At 37.4% G+C, this 16,616-nt stretch overlaps 1 protein-coding gene across 3 annotated transcripts in view; it reads left to right on the top strand.

The window, feature by feature from the left end:
* LRRK2 (leucine rich repeat kinase 2) overlaps positions 1-16,616 on the top strand; it is a 132,258-nt gene that overhangs the window by 14,034 nt on the left and 101,608 nt on the right. For all 3 annotated transcript variants that reach the window (XM_004771843.3, XM_045073212.1, XM_045073213.1), the window contains exons 7-13: positions 2,593-2,724; positions 4,927-5,046; positions 5,495-5,634; positions 5,728-5,807; positions 7,348-7,454; positions 12,044-12,173; positions 14,551-14,675. In XM_004771843.3, coding sequence (XP_004771900.1) covers positions 2,593-2,724; positions 4,927-5,046; positions 5,495-5,634; positions 5,728-5,807; positions 7,348-7,454; positions 12,044-12,173; positions 14,551-14,675 — 834 coding nt within the window. The remainder of the gene's footprint in view (positions 1-2,592; positions 2,725-4,926; positions 5,047-5,494; positions 5,635-5,727; positions 5,808-7,347; positions 7,455-12,043; positions 12,174-14,550; positions 14,676-16,616) is intronic.

Genomic DNA, 16,616 nt, shown 5'->3' with positions numbered 1-16,616 from the left:
GATGTCCATTGACAGATGAATGGATAAAGAAGATGTGGAATATTGCGTGCCTGGGTGGGTCAGTGGCTGAGCATCTGCCTTCGTCTCAGGTGATGGTCCTGGGGTCCTGGGATCGAGTCCCACATGGGGCTCCCTGCTCGACAGGGAGTCTGCTTCTCCCTCTTTCACAGCCCCTGCTTATATTCCCTCTCTCACTATCTCTCTGTGTCAGATGAATGAATAAAATCTAAAAAAAAAAAGAAGATGTGGTATATATATATATATATATATATATATATATATATATATAGACACACACACACACACACACACACAATGGAATACTACTTACCCCCCCCCCACACACACACAAAGAAATCTTGCCATTTGCAATAATATGGAGGGAACTAGAGGGAATCACACTAAGCGAAATAAGACAATCAGATAAAGACAATCATCATTATGATCTCACTCATATGTGGAATTTAAGAAACAAAACAGAGGATCATGGGGAAGGGAGGGAAAAATAAAACAAGACAAAATCTGAGAGGGAGACAAATCCTAAGAGACTCTTAATCATAGAAACAAACTGAAAGTTGCTGGAGGGGAAAGGGGTGAAGGGATGGTGTAACTGGGTGATGGATGTTAAGGAATGCCCATGATGTAATGAGCACTGGGGGTTACATACAACTGATGAATCACTGAACTCTACCTCAGAAACTAATATTACACTTAACAGGTTCATTAATTGAATTTAAATGAAGAGAAATAATAATGAAAAAAAGAAGATAAAAGTAGTTTAATAAACAAGAGTGTGTGTGCGCGGGCATGTGTGTACACGTGCCTATGTCCAGCCCCAAGCGTCTGCTTGTGTGTTATTTAGGGGAGGTGGGGGCCAGGGCTTGATGACAGTCAGTGGATGAGACTGGAAACAAGCAGATCTTGAAGGGCTTGAAAAAACCACAGGATGAAGTTTGAACTTTATACTGATTCTTGTTTAGCATTTTCTTGATGCTTGAAATCTAGGCACTTTTATCACAAAAAAAGTACAGATAAGAAGGAATTAATTTGCTGTGTATATTACCAGTGACAAAATCATGCTTCTGAATTTACTATTTTTGTTTTATAAAGTGTACATGAGCATTTCGCATTTCATGGATTACCTATGTGAGTTCGTACAGGATATACACACGCATTTATTTTGTGATGTTTTCATCTTCTCACACGTGAAGTTGTGAGGATTACATGGTTAAATAATTTGAAAAATGCAGAATAGTACCTAGTATGTAGTAAGTGTAAAGATATCAACAGTGTTATGTAATTTGTACTTCCTACCTTTGTACTATAGTGTAGTAAGTATAATATGCAACATGGTTTCAGACATGGAAGTCTGATGTGAGTCTTCAGTAAAAACTCAATCCTATTGTGAAAGGATGCTCTTTCTTTGTGATTGTTATGAAATCCATCATTTTCTTATCCATGGGAAATTGAACATTTGAAAGCAGATGGGGCTGCACTGTTACAGAGAATGGACATACTTTAAAATTTCCGAGTCATCCACTGTCAACAAACTGAATATATTTTTCATTTTATTTTTCCTCAGCTATATTTATACATTTATTTATTTGTTTTGGGCTGGCTGCTTTGAAATTCACTGTTTTCCACCCACATCTGACATAACTGCAGTGAAAAATGTGTTGATTCAGAATGCAAAGGTCAAAGAAAGTAGCAACTGAAAATAAGAAAAATGAAATGTTTTAAATACTGAGTCTAATTGAATGATTTTGGATTTTGAGTCTTAGGGCAACTCATGTCTGCTATTCTGCGTGAAAGCAGACAATTATTTTCAGAGGCTGTTTCCTTTCATTTTAACACATTTTCCTATGCTCAGTGCTCTTTAAAATACAACTTAAACATTAAAAATACATTTTTGGAAAGACTGCTAGTTAGTTTGGTTACGCCAAAAAAGATAGAAAAATGTTTTGTAAACACTTTCTTTTGTTTGTTTTAATAATCCACATTTCATTTAGAAATGTAAATTAGTTTTTCACGTGGGCCCATACACTCAGTCTTTCTGTTGACCAACTGCCTTAGTCTCTTGTTCCCAGCCTCCTCCAGGCTTCTTCCCATCTACCTCAGCCTTCAGGAAGCTTGGTTTTGCAGCCCAGGATGCTGGCTGCTCTTCTGCTGTGCTTTAGGAAAGGGCAGGAAATAAGTCATAGTTGATTTCAGCTGTTCTGTTATGTGACATGATTTTGATTTTCTTTTTGTTGGGTCAGTAAAAGGAGCAATGCATTATCCAATGGAGTAGTGCCTCATTAAGGAATAGGCTCCAAATTCACTTATTTGAAAGCTTACGGCCAAGACATTACATTTTTAGACTTACATAAACGCACTCTCAGTTATCCCTTAATGCTAGAGAAGAGTCCTAAATCCTATTATATGAGAATGAGCATAGTGGTTTTTACAGCTATTTGACAGAACATGATACTTAAATTTGGAAGTACAGCCTTTACACTGACATTTATTTACAAAATGTACAAGAGGTTTTTGTATGTCTCTTTCAGATGGGAAATTACTACCTTTGGATAATTATTATTTCTTTGAATTTAGGCAATAATGTTGAAGTCCTCATGAGTGGCAATGTCAGGTGTTATAATATTGTGGTAGAAGCCATGAAAACATTCCCTGTCAATGAAAAGATTCAAGAAGTGAGTTGTTGCTTGCTCCATAGACTTACATTAGGTGAGTTATAATTCTTGGTTAATTTATTATCATGGTCCATATGATTTAAGTATACATAGCATATGTATATTGTATGTTGGTAAGTAGCATATTGACATACACTGGATGGAAATATTGTAAAATAGCAAACTGTTCTGCCATGCTTAGAATTTTAAAAGCAGTGGCAAAAATTGATGTGCGTAATGTAAGAGAAGTCTTATCTTATTGTTAATGGTATATGTAAAGTATAACTGTATCAATAGTTGATATACACAAAAGAGTAAGTCTGACATGTACAAAAAATGTAGCACAAAGCAGAAGAATTCCCCAACCAATAAGTCATTACCGTTGCTGGTAAAGCTACTCTGGGCTACATCTTTTCCCTGCTTTCTCTTTAGAGTTAATGTGATCCAGTATTAAAAATCCATTAACTTGATCTTCAGATAAGGGTGCTTTTCTTTTTTTCCTCATTTATGTCTTAATACATTATTATATGTCCTATGTAGTGACTACAGAATTTATTACCTTTTCACTGTTTCAGAAAAAGCTTAATTTTCTCTTCCTAATTAAAATAAAAACCCCAAGCCAATGAATAAGTATTTAGCATTTTGTCAAATTATGTAACCTAATTATGGGTTTAATGCATTTGAAGGCCTTATATAATTTGCTGTGTATTTTCTTTTTTGAAAATATATTTTTAAAGACTTTATTTAGTTGATAGAGAGAAACACAATGATAGAGGGAACACAAGCAGGGGGAGTGAGAGAGGGAGAAGCAGGCTTCCACTGAGCAGAAAACCCAATATGGGGCTGGATCCCAGGACCCTGGGATCATGACCTGAAGCCAAGGCAGACGCTTAACAACTGAGCCACCCAGGTGCTGCATTCTCTGTGAAATTTCATATAAATTGTCTGAAAGTAGGAGAAGGTCAATATCACTGGTATTTGCCCAGAATCACACAGTTGGTCAACAGTAGAGCAGTTGTTGGCAGTGGCATGGTAGGGGAAAAGAAGGTGAAGGGACAATCCAAGTTTAGATAAATTGGTAAAAGTAGAAGAGAATCTTTTGAAATAACTTTCCAAGACTAGAGATCATTAAGGGCGGGGAGTATGTCTGTTTCGTGGGTGAATGTGAGAGAGGCAAGAACATACAAAGTTGTCGATAAAGAAGAGCTATACCTAATTAAACTGCCTTTTGATTTTGAAGCCATTGATTACTCTTTAGTGTGGGCTTTAGGCTTTTCATAATATAGGATCTTTTCCAATCCTGGCTTTGTGTCTCAAGGATCATTTAATTACACTTACACTTAATTTATTTACATTTAATTACATTACATTACACTTAATTACACTTACAGCTAAATAGGAGTATAGCATGCACACAAAGCTGGGGGAGGGGTGCAGAGGGAGAGGGAGAAGCAGACTTTCCATTGAACAGGGAGCCCAACAAGGGTCTTGATCCCAGGACTCTGAGATCATGACCCCAGATCATGACCTGATTATGACTGAGCCACTCTGGCGCCCCTCCTTTTTACTTCTAGAAGGAAACTGTTGACTGTTCACAAGTTAAAATAAGCTTAAATGAAAGGAGGCATGTATATGTGGAATATCATTTACAGATTCTTTCCTCATAAGGATTTGGATTTTTAGGTGATGTATTGATTCTCAGAAAAGAGAATGTAGAAAGGGGTGAGCTTCTTCCGGTTTGGGTTGGAAGGAGTGAAGTATTCTCTTATTATTTTATTTTCCTCGGATCATCACAGATAAGATCAAGTAATATGTGCCAATGAATTTTCTGAGCAGCATTTCTTTAAGTAAAAGAAGGGTTCAGCAGAAGTGATTAGGAACAAGGGAGGCTTCCTCCCTCTAGGAAATCAAGCTATTTTGTACAACGAATACTGTAGTCCCATGCATAACAGATACCTCATTGTTTTATATGATAATGACATGAGAAGGAGTGAAAGAACACAAAGTTAATGTAATCCAAACATATCACTATTTTTGCTCTGTCAGTTCCATTGTCTAAGATAATTAAATGACTTCATGAAATAAAGTTTCAAACCTTTATGCAATCATATTAAGCTATCTTAATTAAATTAATATATATCTAATGTTATTAAAAATATTCACACTTCATATTTATTGATCTAAGTGCTGTTGTATAATTCAAGGTAATTTAAGTTCCACGGATGAGAATTCAGCTAATCTCTCACTTACCTTTTAGGTAATTTTTTTAATATTCTGGTGTTAAACGAGGTACATGAGTTTGTGGTGAAAGCCGTGCAGCGATATTCAGAGAACGCCACGTTACAGATTGCAGCACTCAGCTGTTTAGCGCTCCTCAGTAAGTAACTATACTCAAAAGGAAATTCTTACAGCTGCATTTGATCTTAATTGTGAACATTATAAAAGGCATCATTATAACAAAATCATATTGGGAGAAGGAATCATTAAATGGCTTCTCTGTCCTAATGTAATCCATTCTCTAATAGAAGATACTTTCAAGGGAACTAACAGTTGTGATAAGTATACCCTTCCCACTTTGTAGATGAGTAAATACTTTGTTATTGGGCAGCTAATCCCAATTAATCTTCCTTTAGTCTATTAGATTTGTTTGGTAGTCTCTTCCTCATTTGATGGAATAGCAGTATTCTGAGGTGTGTTATATATTTATATAATGAACTAAGGCCACAACTAAGGAATACCTCAATTTGGTCATAATGTTTCAAAATACAGACTTCACAATGGTCATTCAAACTGTAAGTAAGTTATATACTGATATTTTTTTCAAGCTGAGACCATCTTCTTAAATCAAGACTTAGAGGAAAAGAATGAGAATCAGGAGAATGATGATGAGGAAGAGGATAAATTGTTCTGGTTGGAAGCCTGTTACAAAGCATTGACATGGCATAGAAAGAACAAGCATGTGCAGGTTGGACTCCTTCATAAATATTATAGTTATTCAAAATTATGCTTGTGCAATCATATAAGTTTTGACAGATTTCTTTTTTCTCCCCTGATCCAGGAGGCTGCATGCTGGGCCCTTAACAATCTCCTTATGTACCAGAGCAGTTTACATGAGAAGATTGGAGATGAAGATGGCCAGTCAGTAGTTTTGATTTTATATGATAGAAAATTTTAGTTACATTTTTAATTGATCCATATAAAATATTGTAACTGCCACTTTTATTGTTAGAAATATTTTTTATATAGGCCTATATGTTTCAAGTGCTGACACAAAATAGTAGTGTATATACAATATTTTGATCCCTGATGAGTTGGAGAGTTGCTATCTAATGATTTGGAATCAAGAGTCATTCAGAAGTTAGGAATCACTGAGAAAAAAATCTATTGGTTTTCTAGCTGATCATTTAAAAATGCTATGTTAATTAACGTCAGGTGACAGAAATGGCAGAGCCATCTGTGACCTTTTCTGTTGCAGTGACTAGCTAGCAGGTTGTCAATATTGGGAATGAAATGTGGTCAGAGGTCTCCTAGTGATTCCTCACTTGACGTTGCATTGTTGACCTTGACCTGTCTTCTCTTGAGAGGGATATTTGTAAGTGTCAGCTCTCAAGGAGGCTTTCTAAAGGAGTGTAAGTCAAGCCTCATAAGACCAGCCCTCTTTCTCAAAGATACCAAGTGTAGACAGGAGTTTTGTGTATATCAGGGTTATTTCATGGCCGCAAACCTTTCTGCTTTATGGAAATGCTTATGTTTTCCCTGTGTATGCTCTTGCTTTTAATGACTTTTGAATGACTTATCTTGGAAACTTAAATAGTAATAGGTTACATCTCAAATCCTGAAAATCTGTTTGTATCGTGACCCATTGCCAACCTGGAGAGAATTAATAACACAGATGCTATTTAATTATATATCTCCATTTTGGAAGGAAACAGTAATTCTTTTGAAAGCTGTATGTTAAATCAGCATCATAAACTACTTTGAGCAATCTTTTTAAGAGGTTAGGTTCATGGTGCAGTTTATAAATCTCAGCTCACAGTACACTGATTCCTCAATATCCATAGGAGAACTTTAAAACAAATACTTTATTAAAAGAAAATATATTATGCTCTGCACTTTTAAAACTCCTGATGCTTTTTTATGATTTTTTTTCTTTTCTTATTTCTATTATCTTCTTTTTCTCACTTCATTTTTTTTTTTTTACTCTTAATATCTCTTTATATACTGGCTGAGCCTTCCCCCCTTACTGCTTATCAGATTTGAAGAGAGAGAGAAATACTGATTTATTAGTATTTAGTGGATTTGAGCTATCTTTTTTTTTAAAAAGATTTTATTTATGTATTTGACAGAAAATGAGAGATCACAAGTAGGCAGAGCAGCAGGCAGAGAGAGAGGGGGAAGCAGGCTTCCTGCTGAGCAGAGAGCCGATGCAGGGCTCGATCCCAGGACCCTGAGATCATGACCTGAGCTGAAGGCAGAGGCTTAACCCACTAAGCCACCCAGGTGCCCCTTGAACTATCTTTTAAATATAAAACAGTTTAATTATAATTCACTCTTATAAGTGGAGGTAGATTCAAATGTTGTTTATATGTCTCTGTTTGTTGTTAGATTAGACAATACATGAATTTTGAACTAATTATTAAAAAGATTACCATTAATACTGTGATTGAATTTGTGAAAGGTTCCCAGCTCATAGGGAAGTGATGCTTTCCATGCTGATGCATTCTTCATCAAAAGAAGTCTTCCAGGCATCTGCAAATGCATTGTCGACTCTGTTAGAACAAAACGGTAAGGGGTGCACCATTTTTTAATATGAGGAAACACATTTTGTATTTTTTTAAATTACAAAGGCAGTACATTATAAAAATTCAAATATGTAGATTTATGTATCTGATATATAGAGCTATTTATATATAGGTAAAAGGATAAAGAAGGAAATAAACATTTTGAATTTTTCTCCTGAATTTCTATGTGTGTACTTACCTGTGGCATATGCTATATATTTTCTATTTTTTGCAGAAATGGGATAATACTAATAATTTTATGAGCAGATTTTATATGTTTTCTTTTATTGTGCTGACAAATGTAAAAATTTCATAACATTTTTAATGACAGTGTAATTTCCCAGTGTGCACCTAGATCTTATTTCATGAACCAGTTTCTCATTGATGGACTTTTACCTTGTGTTGAGTGGGATTTTTTTTTTTTAATTTTTTGGTACCAAATGGCCACTTTTTTCCATTTTCTTAAATACACTGTTTCTGTTATTTTTTTTAAATATTTTATTTATTTATTTGACGGACAGAGATCACAAGTAGGCAGAGAGGCAGGCAGAGAGAGGAGGAAGCAGGCTCCCTGCTGAGCAGAGAGCCCGATGCAGGACTCAACCCCAGGACCCTGGGATCATGACCTGAGCCAAAGGCAGAGGCTTTAACCCACTGAGCCACCCAGGCACCCATCTGTTATTTTTTTAAGGAACACTTTCTAGATAATGCAATGAGTGGAGAGGTTTTCACCATTCTAAAGTCTAGCAAAATTGTCCTTTACATGTAAGTATTCTAGTTTTCCTTTGTTAAGGAGACAAAATGGCTATTATACCTTTGGAAAGACTCTGAGTTTTAAAATTGAGGCTCTGGCTGTTGAGATTCCAGGCCCCCATGAACAGGAAATACTGCCAGAAAATCCTGGGAGAAAACTCTTGCAGGGTATTTTTGGAGCGAGCAAAATAGAGAAAAACATGCAAAGCTGGAAAAAGAGACCGATGCTAACACCACCTGTTAGTAGAGAACCTGCATAGAGTGAAAGGAATCCAGAAACTACTCCATGCATGTTTCTGCTGTTATTTAAGTCAAATCAAATAATTTCTTCTTCCTCTTCCTCCTTTCTCACTCCACCTCTCAGATGGCACTTTAATAAAAAACTTGAGCAGGCAAGAGCCCTTACAGAGAGACAGGGGTTGCCCTCTGGGATGATGAGTCAGAGTAGGAGTGGTAGAAAAGGGAATTGCTGTCCTTAAGTCTCCCATCTACTGTGCAGAGGCCTGAATAGGATCTCATTCCTGAACAGAAGACCAGACTTGGCTGCTTTTGTGTGGCCCATCTAGGGCACATCTAGGAGAGGAAAGTAACCTTGACCATGTACATATATTGTGTTGGTGCTGCAATTTTTCACCCCAAGGAAATCTTGAACATGCCAACAAACTAACTAGTATCTGAGGATTAGTTACATTTGGAGTCAACCATGTTGACTCTTTGTTCAGAATCAGTTCCCTGCTCTTCCTGGTTTCTTACCTTTTTGTTCTTGGCCACTTGCTGGCTAAACTGTACTCAGGTCCCTTGTATTGTTCTTGGAGTTCTGCCTTAGGAGAATATTAAGAACTGAGCAGCTCTGTCACCACCCTCTGTAGGCAACTTCTCATTGAATGACGCTTGGGAACATTGGATATGCAGGGCTGGCTGTGGTTTTCTAGAAAAATGACTGGACTGGCAGGCAGAAGAACTGGTTTCTGCCATGGTGTTACCCAAGCCAAAGCTTGAACATCTTGTGTGACGATTTCCTCATTTAATCAATTAATTAATGCAGTTAATGTTTACTGAGCTGCAGCCAGACAATGATCTCAGCCTTTGGGATATATCAGTTAAATACAATACTCCCAGGTTCAGGGAGCTTAAACTCTAGTGGGAAAGACAGATACTAAGACTAAATAAAATATATGATATGTGAGGTAGCTATGAAGAAAAATGAAGCAAAGGAGGAGTATATGTGTTAAGGGTCAGAGGAGATAAAATGGTGACAAGGCAACCAGGAAAGAAGGTGAATATTGACCAAATAGCCAGAGGAAGTTGCATGTTATTATTGGATCCTTAAGGCAGACAACTGATGCTAAAATGGAGTGGGAGAGGTCAGGAGTATTGTGTAGATATATGGTAAATGAGATAAGATGTCTAAAGTGTTCTGTAAACTCTGAAGTGACTCCATGATGTAACTTCTTCTAGGTCCAATGTTTGATGAAATTTCTATTCTCAGTTTTTAAGTTCAATTTTTAAGCCAAAAGTTAGGTTAATGTCCAGGACAGTGGTTCTTAATGTGTGGTCCCTGGGACATTAACATCTCCAGGGAGCTTGTTAAAAATGGAAATTCTAGGACCCATTCAGACCTGCTGAACCACAAACTCTGGGTTTGGGACCCAGCATTCTGTTTTTCAACAGGCTGTCCAGGGGGCACTGATGCTTTCAGCCATTTGAGAACTGCCAGACTAGAGGGACCTCCATCTTTTAAAGGATTACCTTGGTTAGGACTTAGCCACTTTAGCAGGGGCTGTTAAAACTTCCGACATGACCAAGCAAAATAACCAACTCATCATATTTTAATGTGTGATATTCTGGGTGTTTTTAAAAGGTATGATTTTCTCAGATTTGGGCAGTATTTTAGAAAGTGTACATCAATTTCACTTATTCCTGAGTTTTCCCTACTTTCTATCATTTCTTCCTTTCCCAGTTTGAGGTTGGTAACCCATTCTCAAAGTGCATCTCTTTTGGGGATGCCTGGGTGGCTTAGTTCGTTAAGTGACAGCCTTCTGCTCAGGTCACGATCTTGGTGTCCTGGGATCGAATCCTGAATTGGGCTCCCTGCTCAGCAGAGAGTCTGCTTCTCCCTCTGACCCTCCTCTTGCTCTCTCATTCTCTGTCTCCCAAATAAATAAATAATCTTTAACAACCCCCCCCCCACCACCAAATACAGCTCTTTTTTTTAACTTAGGATGGGGTTATGTTTGGTAAACTCATTTGTAGGTTGAAAATATTGTCAGTTAAAAATGCATTTAATACATCTAAACTACTGAATATCACAATTTAGCCTACCTGAACTGAAATGTGCTCAGAAGACTTACAGTAACCTAGAGTTGGGCAAAATCATCTACCACAAAGCCTATTTTATAATAAGGTGTTGACTGTCTCCTCTGATTTTTCGAATACTGTACTGAAGGTGAAAAATAGAATAAGAGGTATTGAGTGTTCGTTAAGTATATTGTTTATTCACTCGTAATTTTGTGGCTCGCTGCCACCGCCCAACATCGAGGAAGAGTATCATACCACACATTGTTAGTCCAGGCAAAGATCAAAATTCAAAATTTGAAGTATGGTTTCTAACTGTATGTGTATCATTTTCACACCATCACAAGGCTAAAAAATCACAAGTTGACCCACCTGAAGTTGGGACTCTGTGGTATTTAAGTTAACACTATGTAAGTTTCATTTCCTGCCACTTTCAGAGTGCTAAATTACAGTGTGTAATGTTGGAATTGGCATTTACATAGAGTCTTCAAGACAATTGAGATTTATATGGAAACTTCAAGATAATGAATTTGCATTAATGAAAAAAGTCTATTACAAAGAAAAAAAATATTCTGTAATCATTGTTGGGATGTAGTTACTTTCCCACATATAGTTTAAATTAGTTATAAAGCATATCTGTATTTCTTTTTTTTAAAGATTTTATTTATTTATTTGGGGGGGTGGGGACATGAGCAGGGGGAGGGGCAGAAGGAGAAGGAAAGGGAGAAGCAGACTTCCTGAGTCTGTTTGAGCAGGGAGCCCAACTCAGGGTTTGATCCCAGGACCCTGGGATCATGATCTGAGCCAAAGGCAGATGCTTAACTGACTGAGCCACTCAGGCACCCCCTTATCTGTATTTCTTAATTTTTGGCATTTCTTTGTGAAATTATGTAATTATTCTCTCTATAAGTGCTTTCCATCCCTTTGCACATGATGGCATACATGGAAAGAATAATGTTTGTGCAGTCCACTGAGATAAATGTAGAAGGTAACTCAAGGCTGAAGGCAGCCCAGCATGGTCACAGCCCTTGTCCCACTCCACTCCCCCTGTCCCCCAGGAGCTGAGAGATGGTCAGTATCTACATGCACCTGTAACTGATTCCCAGCTCACTAGTGTCTAGGATACCTAGCAAATCTTAGCTCTGTGTAAGTGCACTTAGTCTGTGAAGCTGTTATAAATAGAATCAATTTTAACTTTCGTTCTTATTTTGGAGAGCATTTTTTAAAACATTTTTTTCTGCAGAAACACTTCTTTCACATGGATGGGATTACATTAGTACCAGTCTGCTCATTCTATATGAATAAAGCTGTAAAATTAAAACCTCAATTAAATGGTTAATAAATGTGAAAGAATTGACATGGTGTCATGGTGTATATTTTAGAGAGAGAAACATTAATGATCTTTAAGTTACAGTGAAATATAAATTCCATGTATACTTGTATATGCTTTTCTATGCATTTGGATTATCTTAACATTCTGTGTCTTACTGCGAAATTATGAAAATGTGCTTTCATTTCTATGAGTAACGTCAAAAAATTTTATAGTTAATTTCAGAAAGATCCTGTTGTCCAAAGGAATATACCTCAATGTACTGGAGTTAATGCAGAAGCATATACATTCTCCAGAAGTTGCTGAAAGTGGCTGTAAAATGCTAAATCATCTCTTTGAAGGAAGGTAATATAGATTCATGCACTTACGCCAAATAGATACTCTCAGACCAGGTAGAATATCAATATTTCAAACATATTTCTGAGAATTAGAAGAAAAAGAAAAGACAGCTGCAGATTGAAACATTGTGGAACATAATCTCATCTCACTGATACTACAGAGTTAGTTTATCTGACCATCGAAAGGGATGATAGAGGTGGTAGAAACATGTTGAAGGTCGTCTTTTGTACTCTGCTTGGTGTTGACCATGTTTCAAAAAATGGCAGTTATACAGCTTGTGACCTTAAAAAGTTTTTCAAATTATTATATATGAAAGGTATATGAGATAAAAGCAGAATGTGGCTTCTAATTGTTGCTTTTTTCACAGCTAATGTTTATTATTATTCTTTCATTTGCATTAACTTTGTCTTCTCTTCCTGCTCTGGGGGTGAATGACAAGGTGGGGTGGAGGGGTGAGTGGAAGGGAGGGCAGAACTACTGGCTTAAAAAAAAAAAACCCACAAAACCCATTTAAAAAGATGAAAACTGAATTACGTACAGAAGGTGCTTGCTGAAGGAATGCTCGGGGCCTTTCTGCATTTTATTAGGCCTAAGAATGTGAAGTAACTTTGGTGTAGTCTGAGTAAATTCAGAATTTTGAAAAGAAAAAATAAATGGCACAGATGTTACAGTAAAAAGTTATTTTTTGTGTCCTGGCTTTCCCACTAATTTTAGCTAACTATTTGATCTATAAATATCAGGTTACTCATTGGCAAAGAGAGATGATAATAACCTCATAAATTATAAAATTTAAAATGTAAGTATTAAACCAGTTAATTTTTACAAAGTTAGGATAATGCCTGTACATTTTAAGCACTCAGTAAATCACACCTATTATCATTATTACTGTTATTAAATATGAATAAATGAAATGCATATAGCAAGGTCAACTATAGCGCATCTATAGGCTTTTTTTTTTTTTTAAGATTTTATTTATTTATTTGACAGACAGAGATCACAAGTAGGCAGAGAGGCAGGCAGAGAGAGAGAGAGAGAGAGAGAGAGGAGTTAGCAGGCTCCCTGCTGAGCAGAGAGCCCCATGCGGAGCTCGATCCCAGGACTCTGGGATCATGACCTGAGCCGAAGGCAGAGGCTTTAACCCACCGAGTCACCCAGGCGCCCCCATCTATAGGCTTTTAAAGGAATAGGGTTATATTTTTAACATCAGTCTGGCTAACTGATTTATGTTAATATATATCATATCTTTGAGTCATATTTGTTTTATTTAAATGTTGTCCTTGAATATTTGAGTACAAAGTTTATCTCCAGTGGTGATTTTCATGGTCCTGGGAGTGTGTGAACCTTTATGACTGAGACCAAAACAAAGTGGAATATTCAACAGTTTAAGATCCTGTAGACTGTGGGCAATCCGTGCTCCCGGCTTTTTCCTCCTGTGTAAAATTGGTGAAGTTTTAGTCCTAGGGATTCCAAGTTAACTCCACATGCCTGTGACTAAAGAACTCTATATCCAGTGGGGGAGACCAACATGTAAGCAGATAGTTACATGCTGTGTGAGAGGCCACAGCAGGGATGTGTGAGGGGCACAGGGATCAGGGTGGGGGTGTTTGGGGTGGAGTGACCTAACAAGAGAAGCCATAAGGAGGGCACGTGTTTAAACTGGGGCTTACTTGTGAACGGGAGGACTGTATTACAGGGACCACAGAACCACATGACGGGAGGGCAAGGTTCTGATAGGCATGGGTTTAAGTCATTGGGGCGCTGTGTAAAGCAAGGTCTACCTCTTTTAAAGTTTGTAGTATCCACTGAAGTATAGTCAAGTGGCGTTTCTTCAAATGGCAAAGAATAGCTATAACACCTTAGAGAGACTGACTTGAATGCAAATAAAACTAATTAAAAATACCGAATAGGAAGCCCGGTGGTGGTAATTTGGGAGAGGCAGGTTGGTATGTGGTAAAGTGCCCTGACCTTGGGGCTCAGTCAAGTTGGTGTTCCAGTCTTGGCTCTGACCTTCTAGTGATAGGGCCTTGATAATGTAACCTCTGTCAACCTAAACTCTTCATGGAAAATGCCTACTTTTCACATGATAACACCTACTTTCTGGGGTGTTGCTAGTGACCTGTGTGCAGCTCTGGAGGAAGTTGTGTTTTGTGAAACTAAATAAAAGAATTCCCATGTTGCTATGAATTCCACTTCTTGAGGCCATAGGTTAATTAAACAATAATTAAAATATCTATGCTCATGTTACTGAATTCAAATTCATTTTCATATAGCTTTTTTTCTGATAAAATAGAATGGTTCTGCTTTCCTGTGCTTATCTCAACTTGGTGTTTGTACAATGGAATCAGGTTGTACTTCTAATAACACTTCAATGTTCTATCTCCAGCAACACGACCCTGGATACAATGGCAGCAGTGGCCCCCAAAATAATAACAGTTATGAAAAGTCATGAGACATCCTTATCAGTGCAGCTGGAAGCACTCAGAGCTGTTTTACATTTTATAGTTCCAGGTGAGTTACATAATAGATAGGAAAGAGATGGCAATATTAATGGACTTTCTGACTTTTTATGACTTATCTACTTTATATGCAAAAAGTAAAGGACCAGTTTCTCCCAACCAACTGCAAATCTCCCCACTAAATCCAAAATTAAATAGAGAGTAAAAAGATGTGTGGAAGAGTCAGATTAACTCACAAGAAAATTTGATAACTTATTTACACAAGAAATCATTACAAAATAAATCATGGGTTGTTACCTCTAAGGAGAGTGTCCACTCTGATAATACTTTTCTATTTCTGCTGCCATCCAAGTTGTTTTTTTCTTGTCTGAACTATAAAAATATCTGGCTAACATTCACATTTTCTCTTTTGCTCTTTCCAGTCCTTTACTCTGTGGTTGAATTAATCTTTCTCAAATAGCACCACATGACTTTTACTCATTAACCTCAGCAGCTTCTATCCTCTCCTGTTTACGTCCTACTTACCTCTCCTGTGACCTTGTTTGTCCTCCAAATCCCGTTTGAAATACCCGCTCCCCCATTCATTCAACATACATTTATTAAGTACCTCTTATGTTCTAAACATTGTGATGGCTGCACCGCTATGACAATGATGAAAAAGGCATACTGTACTATTAAAGGAGCTTCAAGGCAGACAGATTTGCAAATGCATAATGTCTAGACAGTATGAGTGGAGCTGTTACAGCCATAGGTTTACATAAAAGGCTCTGAGAATAGTGGTGGAGGCCCAAGTAATTTATTCAAAGGAGGAAGTCAGGATTGAGATATTTGAAGTTGAAGGTGTATGAAACTGGCCTAGTGGAAAGGCTGGGCAGGATATTACAGACAGGAGAGCGTGCACGTGGTCTAGGGTGAGTGAAGCGTGGTGTATGGGGAGATTGGTGTCAGAGGATGAATGTGGAATGACTGGCAGAGGCGTGAAGTCAAGAGCTTGAACACGACACTGAGCAGTGTGTGCTTTTTTAACACAAGTCAATTCAAATTTATTTATTTATTTATGACCACTACCACATGTAATTCTTAACAGTGGTTCTTTTTTTTTTAAGATCTTTTTTTATTTATTTGACAGAGATATATATATATAGAAAGAGAGATCACAAGTAGGCAGAGAGGTAAGCAGAGAGAGAGGGGGGTGCTGGCTTCCTGCTGAGCCGAGAGCCCGCTGTGGGGCTCCATCCCAGGACTCTGAGATCATGACCTGAGCCGAAGGCAGAGGCTTAACCCACTGAGCCAAGCAGGCGCCCCTCAGTCCAAATTTATTAAAGGTATTTATAAAAACTGTAGTGTTATGGGCAAATCTTCAATTTACAACAATAACGCTGTGCTGTGGAGGACGACTGTCAGGGCGGAAGCTTCCTCCAGAGAGAGCGTGTTGGAGGCCTTAATAGTCAGATGAGACATGGTGGGGGCCCAGCAATGGAAACAGAGGGAAGCGTGGATTCGAGAGATGGGGAGGAGACAGATTTACAGGACTTTCTGCCTACTGAGAATCAAGGAGGGGATTACTTGTTGTTGGGTAAAATTCCTAATTCTTTTAAAACCCAATTTGTGTGTGTGTGTGTATCTCCTTTTTAGGTGAAATCTTTCTAAATCTACCACTGTCTGTAATCATATCAGTATTTTATGTTTTTAAGACTCAGTACAAGAATATACATTTTTTTCAAGGAGAGGGCTTTCTTCAGTCACCTTTTTGTTTTTTTAAATCCCCTGGTATGTTGAACTAAAATAGCTATTCGATTAATATATTTTGAATTGAATCATGATGTGCTATTCATAGTTGTCTGACAACTTTTAAGGTATAATTTAACAGACATAATTTTGCTTGAAAATAATACTACAAGTTTTTTTTTTTGAACTTTGTAGATTCTAAAAAACAAACAAAGTGGAACCATTTTGATTATCCTTAAAGGTGTCAGCCTTAATCTTCTGAGGG

This window comes from Mustela putorius, unplaced genomic scaffold (assembly GCF_011764305.1).
Source record: "Mustela putorius furo isolate JIRA1106 unplaced genomic scaffold, ASM1176430v1.1 tig00537227_pilon_pilon_pilon, whole genome shotgun sequence".
Taxonomy (NCBI): domain Eukaryota; kingdom Metazoa; phylum Chordata; class Mammalia; order Carnivora; family Mustelidae; genus Mustela; species Mustela putorius.
This window is presented reverse-complemented; position numbering and strand designations above follow the sequence as displayed.